The following is a 17,124-nucleotide window of genomic DNA, read 5'->3' as shown; positions in this document are numbered from 1 at the left end:
CAAACGCCTCAACTATGCCCGTTGAGTGGAACAGTTTCCAACAAAAGCTTAATACGATTTCCAAACATAAAAACTCGTTTGGACTAACTTAAACAGACGATTCGTTCCGTCCTTTTCTTAGGGAGTCTCGCTTCAATTGGTTTCCCCCCATCACCTCTATTATTGATTCAAATTGTACTTTACCAATAACGTTAATAAGATTCAAAATTCTTACGAATCGACCAGCAGTTGCCACGTTCTGCGCTGCTTTGTAAAAGGTAAAGTTAACCAAATAGCTTCTGCTAAAGCGAGATAGCGGCATCCTAATTGGTTGAATCCTATGCATATTGAAAAGAGACGAGCGTATTTCTAGCAATGGGCGTGACCTTTTGTTCTGTAACGCGTCGTTTTAAATCTAGTTATGGCCTGACAAATGGTGTACATATTAAGGGGGGGCAATGTTAGGAAACTATTTTTGAATCTTTTAAGACAGTTAAATTATTTATGTGTGTCGGTCGACCGCCCTCTTCTATAGTAGACAATGCACTTTATAATAAAATAGATCCCGCGCGCTTGTTATTGTCCCGGATAAGGAAGGATAACGTATTGCAGAAGATAGCTACTTTATGGAATTGGCCGGGACAGTAAGGCTAGTAAAGGGTATATTGTTTGAATAGCGATTTGCTTTTACAATAATTTTGCGGGTCGTATTCGAAAATGGATTTTGTGATTGTTTGAGTTGTGGAAGTTTGCTGTGGTGCCGTTAGATTAGACTGTACTGGTATTGTTTTACTGAGAATAGGTAGGACAGTGTCTAAAAAGTCTAATTAGGTACTTAGGTAGTACAGTCGAGTTCATAAACTTGTGAGCCAAAATATCTGAACACGCTTCTACGCCGTTAACGATAGAGTCGTGTTCAGATATTTTGATAAAACTTTTGCTTGCTTATGAACTCGACTGTACATACGTCAAGAAACATTAGACAAGTATTTTTAATTTTGTCAATTAAATAAAAAAATATGAAGATATAACCAGTTAAAGTTTCGGTTGACGTCACGGGCTCCCACTCCTGAACTATGAAGCGCTTTATCTTTGATATTGTTTCTTTGATTGACAATAGTAGATTATTGCCGTAGCATGAAAGTATGCAATAGCTGGTTGGGTAAGAGTATTAAATGGACGAGCTTGCGAAATAAATCAATAAAACTAAAAATGTATACCTAATTATAATAGTAATGCGTGAACAATGAAAGGTATGTTCATAGTAAGTGACGCGAAGTGAAAAAGCAGAGTATAAAACTCGAGCATTAAACCCATTTTCCCCTCGATGTGTCTATCCACCCTCGCCGTACCGTAAGTTTTTTTTAACTTCAATCATCAGAGAAGTACATACACACATAGGTGCCTAGTTAACTTTAGATTATTTACTACAAAAGTTGGTTTCCGGTGTACAGTCGAGTTCATTAACTTGTGAACAAAATTTTGATTAAAAATATCGAACAACACACGCTTTTACGCCTTAACAATAGTCGTGTTCAGATATTTTTGATCAAACTTGCTCACAAGTTTATGAACGCGACTGTACAGTCGAGGTCAGAGTCCAAGTCGAGATCTTTAACTTTACTATACCTACTGAGCGGCAACAAATCTGGCCCTCAAATGCGGTAACAGGTAATTTTGTATCTAGAGTGGGCCAAATTTTGTGCCGCTGAGTACAGTCACCAGCACCAATATCTGACACAACAAGCGTGCAGAAATATCTGATACGACTCTATTTCTGGGGCCGGAAGGACGTGTCAGATATTTTTGCACGCTCGGCTGTGGCAGATATTAATGCTGGTAAGTACCTATACCTTACCTATACCTTGTTGTTGCTTGTTGTCGAGGTCATACACACTTAACTTCTTTTACCTGTTAAGAGAGAGAGAGAGAGAGAGAGAGAGAGAGAGATTTATTTACACATATTCGATACACATAAAAATACATTAACATTTAACATTAACATTTTGTTAACGTCTTACCATATAAAAGCTAGCTTGCTAAAAGGCCCATGGGGTGTGTAGTCCTGTGATACATTTCTGTCATCATAATCAGCTGTAGGACGTCCGCTGTTGGACATAGGCCTCCCCCATATTTGCATCCTTTATGCCCGGTTCACATTTTTCCACTAAAATAGTTCTAGTGGCAATACATTGCGGCCTCGCAATACTAACGAGTCGTACGAGACAGAGGGCCTGCTCCGAAATTCGAAAATCGAAGGTCGTATCGTACCATCCCCCTCACTCTCATATTAAATAGTATACGTTTCAGAGGGACGGAACGACACGAACTACGATTTTCGAATTTCGTAGTAGCCCCCGCATCGAGCACCGGAGTGTCAATGTCACTGGAACGACTTAACTGGAATAATGTGACCCGGGCACATCTTAAACATCTGTTTCTAAATTTATATTTCCTTTCCTTTCTTTTTTTAGATAGTGACAAAATTAATTAAAAAAGGCAATTGTTTGCCATCTTCTTACTTTACCTTATTGGTGCTTAATTAATTGATCCGTTTATCCTGGGACTTAATTTTACTAAGTAAATCACTTTACTTTTGTATTTTTCCCTGCTTATTTAGTCGATTTATTTTATTTAGTATATTTCTACGCATACAAAAACCGGGTTAAAATTCGATGAGACTCATTTAAGTATATCAAAAACCATAGTCATGATCATAAAAAGACTGTCTTTTATTGCAAGAAATAATAATAGATTTTTTTAAGTACATAAGTCTTGGTATATTTTGCAAGCATATTTTTTTAGAAGTCCGTAGTCCTACAAGGAACCCTCATAGTTTCGCCTTGTCCGTTCGTCCGGCGCGTCTGTCTGTTAACTATTAGTGCCACAAAGCTGTAATTTTGACAGTGGTAAGATAATTTTTTTAATAAATATATTTTTTTAAATGTAAAGAAAGTAAAATATTACTTACGGGACGGGATTTAATTAGTACTTACACGTAAAACGGAGATGATTTTGATGACTAATATAATTAATTTAAAAGGAGGACCGGACCTATTTCAGCCTAAGTACTAGGCTTCAGAAGTAGGTACCTAATAAAAATAACTGTTCAAAACTTAATATTGAATATTTGCCGTATATTAACACGGAACCTTATAGCGCGTGTTCCAAGACACACTTGGCCAGGTTTTACTTCCCTATTACATAAGTTACTATAAGGTACTGAATTGACCAATAACGCCATCTGTCCACGAGTAGCGGCACTAGCGCAAGTAAACAGTGACATCTAGGGACGAATAGAATAACACAAAAATGTTTTGCGCGCTCTAACTCCCAGACATGTGCAAAGGGTTTGGCATCGAACGTTTCGTAAACAACCGTCGCCGTCGCGTTATGTATGCGCTTGACGTTCCGTTCCTGAAGGCATACTCCGAAACTCGAAACTCGAAGTTCGTATCGTACCGTCCCTCTCGCTCTCGTATTCTCGTATAAGTGTCAGAGGGACCGTACGACACGAACTTCGAGTTTCGGGTTTCGTAGTTGCCCTGCTGACACGTTCTTAGTAGTTACGGTCATGGCATGAGACGTTGTAGTGGGTAGAGACCTTTAAGCTCATTTCGGGAACAATATTGCGCCAGAATAATTTTACTATCAGGTCAATAATAAGCAATACTAATCAAACATGTTTATTCAGCAAAAACAATGGAAAAACCGATCACGACGAAGGTTTTTCTTCAAAAGTTCTAAGAACTACTCCTCCGTGTTGGACCGCTTCGTCATGAGGGTGACGAGTGGAGTGGGAGTCGGAGCTGTTCCCGCTGGAGTCAGAGCTGGTTTCGGAGTTGGAACTCGTTGCATTGGCGCTCAGTGTTTGGTTTAATCGCTTCTCCTCCTCCATCCTTCGCATCTTGGCTATCTCATTCTTGGCTGGTCTGAAAGCATGACAAGAGTTCCAATGACATGATAACCTAGTGGATTTGCTCATAGGACAGATAATTATTGTACCTAATTGTTTTTGCATGTAAAATCCAACGATAGTACATTTTTCTAAAACTCAAACTCACAACATTTATTGACATAATAAAAAGAGAAAAAAAAGAAGAAACAAAGACAAAAAAATAAAAAAGAAGAGAGAGAGAAAAAGAGATAAGGCTTAAAAAAGTGACATTGATTAATGGCGATGAAAATGATAACCAAGGAGCGGAATTTTCATAGCAAAGATCAAATGTCAAGAGGGATTGACCATTGTGTTTTATCGACTGTCGATGTTTAATTGTTTTAGGTAATTGAATTAGACCTGTAATGGGGGAGGCCTTTGTCCTGCAGTGTGACACTATAGGCTACCAAAAAAAAATAGACATGTGTGTTTGTTACAATTTAAACAAAACCGAAACGGAAATGTTAAACAGTGTAACTGACGATGACTAACCTTCATTCAAAATAACAGAATAGAAATCTATATATCTGTACTAATTTATTATATTTTCTTCATCTTGTAACAAAGAATTGTTATTATTTTCTCTACATTGTCACTATTTAAACTAAGAGAAGTAAGAGAATAATTTAAAATTAGGAGAAGAGTATTACTTTATCCATTTGTTAATCGTTTTTCTTTTACGATTAACCATTTTGATTAACACAGGAACCTAATAAAATAATACTTATGAAAACTCAAGCGACATCAAATGTCAAATGTGAAGTGACTTAATTTATTTTAATAAAGAGATGCTAGCGGCTTATCAAAGAGGGTTAATGTTACTGAATAATGTTAAAAGTAACATGCAAAAAATCGATAACTGTAATAGTCTATAAAACACAATGGTCAATCCCTCGTGACATTTGATTTTTGCTATGAGAATTCCGCTCCTTGGTGATAGGAGCTAGTAAGCACATGTATGTGGGCTTCCGATGTCACTGCGTTTAAGCACTCGGTTGTTTTATGCGATAAACGCTGCGTTAATCAATTTGCATCAGATAATTTAATTACCAAACATCGTCTTACACAATTAGCGCATGCGTCAAATGCATGTTTGGTAAATGGATTGCGTGGATTATGATTCGTTAGATTAGATGTGCGTCAAACGTATTGCGTTTAACGCAGCGTTTATCGGTTAAAACAACCGAGCGCTTTAGGGCATGCTTTAGTTAGGGTCTTTTGTGAGTATAATGACGTACCTATGTATATATCTTTACTTAAAAAAAGTTTATTCTGGAATTTTGAATTTTACTTCTGTCCTACCTACATCTTTTCAAATCAAATTTTCGGTTTAAATGTCGTCGCGTCCGAATTTTTTTTTCCTTATTTAGAAATCGATTTAAAAAAATTACCCATCAGGATGATCAACCCAGCTCATTTCTGTCTCCGTATGGGTGATGCTGGATCTATAATTCTGTTTGCAGTCAGTCCTGAATTAAACAGAGTAATGTTGTAGTTTGGAATTTATTGAAACACAAAAAGATAAAATAAGTTTTTCGTTTAAAATTTCATTTTTAATAAGTACAAGCTTTTTTGCCAACTATACTTTTTGTTGACTGTACATGCATGGTCATCCAAATTACATTTGCGTCCCAAATTTCAAGTCGATGACATTAACCGTTGAGGAGTCCCGTCCTCCGGAGACGAAGATGGCTGAAGCACCAGGATGTCACTACTAGATTATTGTACTGTAGCCAGGCTTACATAAGTATGCCAAATTTCAAGTCGTCGACTCTCGAATTCAACTTGCAAGATTTGACTCGCACATTCATACATACCTCTATTTGCAAGTTAAATAAAAGCTTGTAATAAGAACCATTCGAAATAAAATGCTCAGGAAATGAATTCTAAGGGGCACACACACACACACACACACACACACACACACACACACACACACACACACACACACACACACACACACACACGCACACGCACACACACACACACACGCACACAATACATACCGCGCTTCGGAGCCACTTTTTGCAATTTTAGGTTTAAAGTTTGACAAAAACGGTACAATAGTAACAGGTTGCTAGCCTATCGCCTACGGTATACCTTAATTAACCTATATCCTCAGTCGCCTCTTACGACATCTACGGAAGAAATGGAAACGTGTAATTCTTACCCGACACCGCACGTGGTGGTATTTTATTACATTCCTGCTCTCGACAGTTTCAGCCGCTGTGCCAGCTTTTCTTGTACCCTGGAGGTGTCTAAAGGCTAAAGTATCGACGCAGATTGCGTCCCAAACTAAAACCCATCCTCCAGGCAATTGCTCGGCTAACATTTTTACTCATATAAAGTAGGTACCTAATTAAGATCACAATGCGAATACAGTCAACAAAAGGAGACATAGCAAAAAAGCATGTTTCAAAAATTAATTCGGTTGCAAAAACCTAATACTAAATACTACGACAAGAAATCTCACGCTATATCTTTGTAGATCGCACAGTTTAGCAGCACTCGATTCCTATAGACGCTGGTGTAGAGGAACGGCCCGTAGCATTTGTTGGTGCGGTCCTTGACGAGGCAAGCCGAGATGATGCCGATGACCACGGCCGAGACTCCTTCGCCGACGATCAGAGGGCCGCCGTGGTCGTTCTTATAATTGTCATAAAAATAGAAACATAATAGGAACGCATCATGCACTGAATGTCACGCGACACTTGATTTTACAGGAGCTCTATAAAATCAAGGCACGCGGGACGAAACCAGAATTTAAATCATAAAACGATGGTTTAGCCGTCGTAGGCTCTTGCTCTGTAGCTCCAAATCGCCGGAGTCAATTTTATACACATTCTGTGGAATGATGAAACTTTCAGAACAAACCAATTGAAGGACAGAAAGTAGAGCGAAGAAGAGCAATTTAGGGTTATGTGTGGCCTCAGGATCTTTTTTATTATCATCATATCAGCCATAGGATGTCCATTGTTGGACTAGGCCTCCCCCATAGACCTCCAGCTTCGGCTGGCAGCGGCTTGAATCCACCGTGAACCCGCGGCTTTAAACAGGGCATCCGTCCATCTCGTTGGTGGACATCCTACGCTACGCTTGCCGATCCGCGGTCTCCATTCGAGAATCTTTCGGCCCCAATGGTAATCTGTTCTCCGTACTATTATAGCCTGCCCAATTGCCCATTACCACTCCAGCGAGCTGATTTGCTTGGCTACGTCATGTCTCCTCATTTCTGATTCGACCTGTTTGGATTTGATGAAATTGAGGCCCTTGGAAATTAAGTTCCTAGTGATGATTATGTCTATGAAAATACTTACCTCGCAAAAGCCACCACTGGTTTGGTCTTTCGATCGACGCGTTTCGTTGTGATAAGCACTGTGTAGACTAAGTGAGGTGGAATTTGGACTGATCACTCGCCTCGTTTCTTTTGAATCTTCTTCAGAATACATAACGTCCGTACAATCTACATATTTCTCCTGGAATTGCAGTTTTTTTATGGGTATGATTTTATTGATCACCTAATAAATAATATTTGTTCCTAAAATCGTGGATCTGTCACCTAAATTGAATCACCAATTAATGTTAAAACGGTTACCTAAATATTAATTAAAAATTACTTAGGAATAATATTGATCATCAAATAGTTATATTAAACCAATTGACCCAGCCCCAAAACTAAGCAAAGATTGTTCTATGGGTGTTAAACAATTTGTAGGAAATTTTATGTAAAAACTTTTGTCCGAAGTAATCATAATGCTATTTGTACAAATATATTCGAGATATGGGCAAAAACCTAAAAAAAGATACCTTCAACCCCCCCTTACACCGTCAGCACACCCCGCACCCTTGAGGACTTTTAGTATGTTCATCTGGATACTGCAAGATATAACTGTACCAATTTTCAAAACTACACGAGTTTTTTCCCCTGATTGCCCATATTCGGCTTTATTTGATCCTATATAATCGGAGTTGAAATATTATGTTAATTTTGGTGCACTCAAAAAACTATACTTGAAAGGTTTATAAATTTTTAATTATTACCAAACTATTGGTAATTATTAATAAATAAATTAACTAAATGTAAACAAACTTCAGCTGCCAGACTTGGCACATTCAAGGTTTTTAAACATTTTACTTATCTTTCATTGTAATACAAACTAGAAATACATAATACAATGGTTAGATAGTTTTATGGGGGGATTTCAATATTTAAGACGCCAATTGACGTTGTTTTGTTTACATTTAGTTAATTACCTAAACCTTTCGAGTATATAATACCTACCCGCTACTTACGCAGCTGAGAAGCAATGTACTTATAATAGGTAATGTAAGAGAGAGAGAGAGAGAGAGAGAGAGAGAGAGAGAGAGAGAGAGATTTATTAACACATATTCGATATGAGGGCGACACTGAAAGTTTTTAGAACTGGCCACTTGTAAACAATATAATAAAAAAGTAAGTTTAAATTTTGAAAATGGAACTCTTTGCCAATATTATTGAGTATGTATTTCATTCATTTGTCATTTGTTTTACGGTTTGGCGGCAAATTGAAAATTGTCTGTGTCACGTCAACATGAATTTAACGCGAGAAAATTTTCGTGCAATGATTTTTTAAGACTTTCGATGTCATTTAAGTCAACAAGAAAGCTATGATAGACTTCGATTGGCCTTTCATGATGAAGCCCCATCTCATGCGACCATTTACAACTGGTTCAATGACTTTAAACGTGGTCGCACTAATCTCACCGATGATCTGCGTGAGGGACGGCCTTCTACGGCGACGACTGAAAATAACATCAGTGTTGTGCGGCGTATGATAGAGACTGACAAAAGAGTGACGTATCAGCAGATTCGGACAAGCTTAGGCATCGGTATGAGTCAAGTGCATAAAATCCTCCATGAACATTTAGCGTTCAGGAAGCTTTGTGCAAGGTGGATACCTCATAATTTGATCGAGGCCCAAAAACTCTGTCGGGTTGATTGGTGCCGTGAAATGATTCAAAGATTTAACGGAGGTGACTCAAATGCTGTTTTCGATATACTTAGGTACGGGTGACGAAAGCTGTATATACTGTTATGATCCAGAAACCAAGAGACAGTCTGCTCAATGGATGTTTCCTTTCGAGGAGTTGCCAACTAAAGTGAAGAGAGGTCGAAGCGTGGGAAAAAAGATGGTGGCCTCGTTCTTCGGAAGGACAGGTCACTATGCGACAATTGTTTTAGAGGATCAAAAAACAGCTACTGCAGAGTGGTACACTTACAATTGTTTGCCACTTGTATTGGAAAAAGTTCGGGAGAAACGACCTCGAAGTAGGATCCTTCTTCACCACGACAACGCCTCGTCGCACACCGCCAGGCGAACGATCGACCATTTAGTGACGTCAGACGTGGAATTTATTTATTTTTTATTTATTCATTCTCAAAAAAAGGTACATAATTTTATTTACATAATTACTGGGTCACCCGCCGTATAGCCCCGACCTTGCACCTTGCGATTTTTATTTATTCCCGAAAATAAAAGAAAAACTTCGAGGAAAACTTTTTATGAACACCGAGGAAGCAGTGGGTGCGTTTCAAAAGGCCGTCGAAGAGACCCTGGGCTAAGTGCTTTTCTCAGTGGTTCCATCGGATGCAGCGGTGTATTGATGTGAATGGACACTATTTTGAAAAGATATAATAAAACTAATAACTTGCTAGTTTGCTCAGTTTTTGATTTTCTTAGAACTTTCAGTTTGACCCTCGTACACATAAAAATACATTAGATGGAAAGAATAAAAATAACATCGAATAGTATAAAGTGGGCCCCACTCAGCATGATGTTACGGCAAGCCGCAACGCTGTTTTTCGGTAGGACCCATTAATATATATAATGAAGTATTATACTAACATCGCAAAGATCACTCATGTCGGGTACCAAATCCTTGGTGCAGATCATATAGTTGTCGATGATATTGTAGTACCGGGAGCCCCAACGCCGCTTGCACTTCGTCTTACTGATGACGCGGACTGAAGTTTCTAGAAGATTTACCGGAGCAGACCCGGTAACGTGCTTGCGAGCGCTTACCCACTAGATCAAATTAATAGTTATTTATGCAACTGTGTCGTAATAGGGGTCCTTAAAACACGAATATGGTTTTATGAAACGAGGCGTAGCCTGAATGTGAACTTCGTATCTTGCCGTCCCGCTGGCACTAATATTGTTTATAATATGAAAGTGAGAGGGACGGTACGATACGAACTTCGGTTTTCGAATTTCGTAGTACACCCCAGAACTATATTTGGCCACTTTTAGTTCCACGTCCAGGTCATCCCGCCATCTCCACCTCGGGCTGACTTGCCGTCCGTACCCAATGGAACTGGGCCGGGCATGTCTGCCGGATGCACCCACAAAGATGGGCGCACAAAGCCACATTGTGGATCTGTTCACTTGTATTCAACAGATTTCGAATCAAAATATCAGAATTTAATTTCTTTCTTCTTAGTCGGACACTCTTGTCAGAGTGGTTGTGGTTGCGCAGACGAGGTACACGGAGAGAATGATGTTCGGTGGGTCGCAGACTTTTTTGAGGACAGCCCTCTTAGCAATGTGTTTCCATTTCTGCCGGTTAGAGGCGTTGCGAGTACACTGGACCATGGTTTTTTTTATTTATTTTTTATTCGACTGGATGGCAAACGAGCAAGTGGGTCTCCTGATGGTAAGAGATCACCACCGCCCATAGACACAACACCAGGGGTTGCAGATGCGTTGCCAACCTAGAGGCCTAAGATGGGATACCTCAAGTGCCAGTAATTTCACCGGCTGCCTTACTCTCCACGCCTAAACACAACAGTGCAAGCACTGCTGCTTCACGGCAGGATTAACGAGCAAGATGGTGGTAGCAATCCGGGCGGACCTTGCACAAGGTCCTATCACCTGCAAAACTTTGAAGAATTTAATTTAGTAAAACTTTAATACCTCTATGATCATCAGAAAAAACATACTTCTCAGTTCTGAACATAACGGACACGGGCTGACATGGGATGGGCTAGGATAGTAAAATTTGTAGGTGCGCTTACAGCGATGGAGACAGGAGACCGAAGGTTATCTGAAGTCGGGTCCACAGACTGGGCGACCGTCGTGCTGCTGGGCCCTGGATGCACAGAGTTCCCACTGCTGCCCGGCTTCAAATTAGCTATGAAGAGGATCACCCTGGGGTTTTTAGTGGGTATACAGTTATTGGGACACGCCTTCCCGGGCGAGGCATCCATAAAGGTTTTTTACCAGGTCAAAAAAAAGGACCCAAGGAGGAGGAAGGAAGGAACAGGAAGGAAAAAAGGAGGAAGAAGGAAAAAAAAGGAAGGAGGAAGGAGGATAGTAAAAGTTGCATACATCATTATACTTCATCGTACTTCCCCAGCCAACAGTGGTGGCTGGTGTTTCAGGTGCCTCCAAGGAGTCGCTTTGATTGTTGTAGCAGATCCGTTTGGGCACGTAGTCACAGCCTCTGACACGTTGTGTGAAGTCAAATTCATCCTCGACCTTAACCACCGCTATGTCATTATTCATCCAGCGGATATTGTCATTCTCGTGTCCGTCGAACACGTAATCTGAACAAAGATGATACATTTTCTAGTGATTGACATGCCAACAAACGGATCAACTCTGCTGTCACCTCTTTTGCTATGAAGTAATGTAATAACATAAAATTGAAGATGACAACTACTGACACAGTGACCAGCACTGGGACGTCTATCTTAGCAGTATTTAGTGATCCACGTTAATTAGCATTAGTCGTTTAATTGATTTTACCCATTGACTTATTTTTGTTGTTGTTATTTTTATTGATGTTCTTTTTATTTTGATCATATTTTTATTGTAAGTATACTTTTTTGACGACCATTTTGTGAGTACCTTATATTTTAAACTTACTTACTTCTGGGCACGCATTTCCATATCGCTTTTTTAGCTCCGTTCTTGATACATTGGTTGTTATGGCGGTCGTATTCTTCGCTGTGTCTGTGAACAATAAATATGTAGGTAAGGTACTAATAATTTCGTTTCGAAATATAGATATTATAATCATTTAAAAAAAACTCCTGAGACCGTATTGCCTAACGTTTCTGATGCTCGCGATCGCAACCAAATGACAGATTCCGCATACAAAAACTGTCATTTGATTACGACCGCAAGCATCAGAAACGTTAGGCAATAAGGCCTCTGGTCTACAGCTCGTCAAACTATTTTACAGTTGTTGTTCATGACCTTGTGTTGGAGATGATATAAAATAACTAGGTAAATAAGATGAATATAAAAGATAAAGTTAAAGGGCTGTTACAGGGTTCGTTTGTCATAATTGTCATACGTCATTTCAATCTATTTTGCTCGCATTTTACGATCACTGGACCTGATACTGTCACATGTGTGTGTGTGATATTTGTCACGGGATATAGCCCATGATTATGATTACAATTAAACGAGTTTTTGGAGTAAAAGTAACAAATATAACTAATATAGTTAACCATGAATCATTAAAAACTATGTATTAAGGTCTTTACCCAGTAGGAGCACCGTCATACCGTGACCATAATAGGAAATTGTCAGGCAAAAATATATTATTTGTATTGAAAAGTACGAGACTATGCCCACTATAATCCATTTATTTGAAACTTGGCGGTAAAATTTGCACTTTTTTAAATGAAACAACGGAACTATTTGAAATTGTGTGATGTACAACATGTAGTGTAGGTATTTTTAGTCCATTGGTGTTCGAAATATAGAGAAACGTGTGTTACAATTATACCGTTAATTCAAATCTCAAATTAAACGGAGTATAGTACGTTTCTTAACCAGCCGACGCCGTCGTCTGCCATGCATATTACGTTCATTGCCTGTTACGTTCACACTACGGTCATGGTATGATACGGTGCAGTGGACGAGGCCTTTAAGCTGTTACTGAACCAGTGAGTTACAGTCGAATTCGTAAACTTATGAGCAAAAATGTTATCAAAAACATCTGAACACGCTGCTACGCCGCTAACAATAGAGTCGTGTTCATATATTTTTGATCAAATGTTTGCTCAGAAGTTTAAGAACTCGACTCGACTGTACAACTTTCAGTCTCATCTGCACTCACCATCAAGCGAGAAAGAGTTCACTGGTCTGTTCACTTTTAAATTAAAACACATCTTTATCTGATAGCTGACAGGCAGTACAGATCTACTAAATAATGTTTTGCCGTCGTATTTAGTCGGATAAGTTCGTTTTGATCTTGTATCTCAATTAGCTTCAGTAAACTTAAGTAAGCTAGTTGAGAAAGCAAGATAAATACATCTGTACGCCGATAGCATAATACAAGTAACAGTATTACTATATTAAGTATTTTCAAAAATCTTTACTCGAATCACTCTTACTTATAGGTTCCAGAAACGACGTAGAAGTTTTTAGCATCCTCGATGCACGCAGCTGAAGTCAGGATGTACTCCTCATGGACTATGACTCCACCACAAAGCCAGCGACGGTAGTCCTTGTACTTTGGATTGTTACTTGGCAACTTGAGGTATACCTACCATGTTTCGAAACGTTAAGGCGATATATTGATAAAGTGCATTTTTTGATGTTGTGCTCAAAAAATTTACTGGAAACTCCTGAGGATTTCAAAGAAACGTGACATGTTTTTTCGTAGATTTATACAGTTACCAAGAACCAAAACTTGATTAAAACATACTTGAATTTGACTCAATACATTTAAGCGTATCGGGTCTATATCGGCTCGCATACTTATTGGAAGTCCGAATGTAATGTTTTGTTAGAATGATTGTTTGTCACAACTCTTTTTCTCTGAATCCAATAATTGTTCAGAATTGTTATAAAACAAACCTAGCCTAACCTAACCTAACCTATATTTTCTATAGGATGAACATTTAAAAATTTCATGAAAATGTAAGGTTTCAGTGGGAAACAAATTATGACAAACGATGATTCGGACAAACATTGCGGTATGACTAGCGAAGAGTATGCGAACTTTGGCGCTCCCAAATGTGTCTAGTCACTGTTTATTCAGTCGCACGTGAGTGTAATAAATACCCCATGGTATTTACAAGTATAATAATTTCCAAGTTCTGCCTTTTCGCAGAATTATTGTTTGCTAAATGTTTGATTTCCCAACTCTCAATTTTCTCCGAAACCAAAATTTTTACTTGGTGTATTATCTTGTGCTTTTATTGAACACAGAAGGTTGGGTTTGGTTTGTTTTATGAAAGTTCCGAATGAATTTAATTTCAGAGAAAACCCTGAGTTGGCAAATGGAACAGAAAGAGAACCAATAATTTCGTAACATATGATGTATATAAAGTTCTTACCATATAAGGCCTGCCTGCTAGCGATTCTATACCATTTAGGATCCTCCTCGACTCATTAAGAGCCGATTTAACCTGGCTGATGTTCGTCTTCTTGAGAATGTCCTCCACATGTGGAGGCACTGTCGTTCCGGAGTCGATAATTGACGCATCTGTCGGAAGTACTATGACATTGTACATTTATAGTTCCGTCTGAAACCTCATTTCGACGGTGCGGAAAATATCGTGCGAGTTGCAGTACATTGCAGTTGACAAGGGATCGCTTGTATATTCACTTCCTGGTGGTCCCGCAATTTTATGAATTCGAATGATATTTCTCACACCTGTAGTTTGCTACTTATCTAAAATAACAACTTATTACGAAGGGGTTGATATTGGTTCCCTCGCATAAGTTTTGAAAGTGATAATTTAATTAATTAATGTTTCTCATATTTTGTTTATCGTAATTTAATAATAATCAAAAATTAAATTAATCAATTATATACATTATTCGTTTATCATAAATCTTTTTCTCTGAATTCTTTAATTGTTTAGATGTATTGTAAAACAAACCTTACCGAACTTTAAAGTTCTACAGGATAACTAATCAAAAATTTCAGAAAAACAAAAATTATGACAAACATTACATATGACTTTTGAAAATTGCAGTATGCGACTAGATTTTTGATAGCTTTGTATTACTTAACGACTTTTTTTAGTATAACCACTCTTTTAACCAACTACAAGATTGAAGTAGTTTTGGTGACTAACATAAAGTGCACTTAAAGTGTGCTTTTTGTGAACGAACCTACCAAAAACTAGAAAATAATAATCAGGCAGAATAACCAACTAGAAAATTAAAACAAAAACGTGGGATGAAAAATATGCTTTCAAACCCACCAAAAAATACATAATAACAAATACACCCTAAATTTAATTAATTATTATTTTCTAGTTTTTGGTACAGCTGATTAGTACAAATAAATCCATTTCATTTCAAAGTTTCTTTTACCTTATTTTTATAGTTATTAGTATCTCCAGTATTTTTTTTTTGCATTAGTATATCGCGATATGCTGACCCGGGACCTTTTTATAACGGCAACTACTCATATATTTTTCTAACCTGTGTAATGTGCCACTGCTGTTATAAATAAATTATGTTCTTTCTTTCTCCAAGATGTATAAAGGGTTATTGTATTTTATTATACATATTTTATTTAGTTATCTCCAAGTGTAGAGGCCACTTAGAGGCCATTGCCTATAAGGCACACGGTCGCAATTGCAATTACCATTTCTATTTTTCAAACGATGTAATATGACAGAAGGAGATAGTGGATGTGATTGTAATTTGCAAAGGCGTTTGACAATATAGCCTGAGACCTTAAAACTCTATAAAAATGACATTTTCTTGATAAAAAACGTTTTAAAACTTATATAACTACCCAATTAAATTAACTATCATTCGTAATGAGTTAGATAGACTGTTGTTGAGTCATTAATAATTTCTTCCACTTACCTAAAATGTTGCAGAGGGCGGATAAAAAAAAAGCAAAACACGCATTTCTAAACATATCTCTAGTGGCCACGTATTTTTGTCCAAAAGGCTGATAAAACCTGGAAAATGCGAATAATAAGTTACGCCGGAACCATAATTTCACGCTGCGATGAAAAGTTGATTGGTTGAGATTATAATTCTGCTATTATTTTGAACAAACTCGAAGATTACGAGTTTTTACGAATACGAGTTTTATGACCGGCCCGAGTATGATTATTTTAAATAATTATTTTGGTAAAAAAACAAAAGTAGTCTCAAAAAATATTGTTTTGAAAGCATTATTTTGTAAAAAATACATTTTCTTACTTCTTAAAAAATCATCATCAGCCGAAAGACATCCACTGCTGAACAAAGTGGGAGGCCCCTTAGAGGGCCACAATGAACGACAACTCGCCACGTGCATTTACCGGTTCCGGTGTTAAAAAAATAACTTTATACAATTATGAATACCTATTAGCAGAATTATTATTCGTAGCTGTTACCTAAAAGAAAATAGAGGTCACAGGAGTTTGATTGGTATAAAGAAAAATTTATATTTTCGTTTTACCAATCAGACTCCTGTGACTATAATTCACAGGTCGCCCTTATTTTCTTTTGGCTACTATATAAATAATAATATGGTGTGACATGATATTTAATATTCAATGTTAATTTTAATTTTATTTTTACCCACCCTAAGCTAGACAAATTGAGGCCAGTAGCCATTATTTAGTTACAACTAAAATTAATAAAATCATGTTAATCAACCTACAATGTGTATTCAAATTGATTTGAAAGGTTAAATTGAATATCCATGTATATTATATTGAAAAAAAAAAAACAATTTTTATTTTGCCTATATAGACCTATATACAGTGTGGAAAAATAAGTCGGGCCCTGGAGGGAAACTACCTTAAATCCTTAAGTTGGCTCATTTTACTTAAAGGAGACATTACTTTATTTTTAAAAAGAAACAAAACTGCATTCAAAGATATTCTAGAGAAGTTTTATCCTGAATAATAATCCTACGGATTAGTATAATAAAATAGCGAGTGTTTGTTTGTTTAGTTTAATTTTAGTTAGTTCGAGTCCCGGGCGAGGCAAGCGAGTTTTAGAAAATCTTTGAATGCAGTTTTGTTTCTTTATAAAAATAAAGAAATGTCTCCATTAAGTAAATTGAGTCAACTTAAGGATTTAAGGTAGTTTCCCTCCAGGGCCCGACTTATTTTTCCACACTGTATATATAATATAACATATGTATAGGTACCTACTGGTCGATGTTAAAAGTGTGTTAAGTACTGCACCGCGTGCTTATTAATAATTACTAAATATTAAAATATATCTAATATTAAACAAGAATAG

At 37.5% G+C, this 17,124-nt stretch overlaps 1 protein-coding gene across 2 annotated transcripts; it reads right to left on the bottom strand.

The window, feature by feature from the left end:
• Positions 1-3,652: 3,652 nt before the first annotated feature.
• LOC141442145 (uncharacterized) lies at positions 3,653-15,929 on the bottom strand. 2 transcript variants are annotated; one of them, XM_074107050.1, is made up of 10 exons: positions 15,745-15,929; positions 14,253-14,413; positions 13,305-13,456; positions 11,828-11,910; positions 11,284-11,501; positions 9,802-9,981; positions 7,234-7,392; positions 6,390-6,562; positions 5,308-5,385; positions 3,653-3,911 (listed from the first exon to the last, which is right to left on the bottom strand). In XM_074107050.1, the coding sequence occupies exons 1-10, from the start codon at positions 15,797-15,799 to the stop codon at positions 3,695-3,697; spliced, it is 1,476 nt and encodes a 491-aa protein (XP_073963151.1). In that variant the 5' UTR covers positions 15,800-15,929; the 3' UTR covers positions 3,653-3,694. The 2 variants fall into 2 exon arrangements, with proteins under 2 accessions (XP_073963151.1, XP_073963153.1); XM_074107052.1 differs by having other exon boundaries at positions 14,253-14,401; positions 15,745-15,927.
• Positions 15,930-17,124: the final 1,195 nt, after the last annotated feature.

The sequence above is a fragment of the Choristoneura fumiferana genome, chromosome 25, assembly GCF_025370935.1.
Source record: "Choristoneura fumiferana chromosome 25, NRCan_CFum_1, whole genome shotgun sequence".
In the NCBI taxonomy this organism is placed as follows: domain Eukaryota; kingdom Metazoa; phylum Arthropoda; class Insecta; order Lepidoptera; family Tortricidae; genus Choristoneura; species Choristoneura fumiferana.
This window is presented reverse-complemented; position numbering and strand designations above follow the sequence as displayed.

Coding starts and splice junctions, on each gene's coding strand:
- LOC141442145 (XM_074107050.1), bottom strand. CDS start 15,799: ATGTTTAGAAATGCGTGTTTTGCTTTTTTTTTATCCGCCCTCTGCAAC. Junction 13,457..14,252: donor TAGCAGGCAGGCCTTATATG/GTAAGAACTTTA, acceptor GAAACATGGTAG/GTATACCTCAAGTTGCCAAG. Junction 11,911..13,304: donor GTCGTTTCTGGAACCTATAA/GTAAGAGTGATT, acceptor TATTGTTCACAG/ACACAGCGAAGAATACGACC.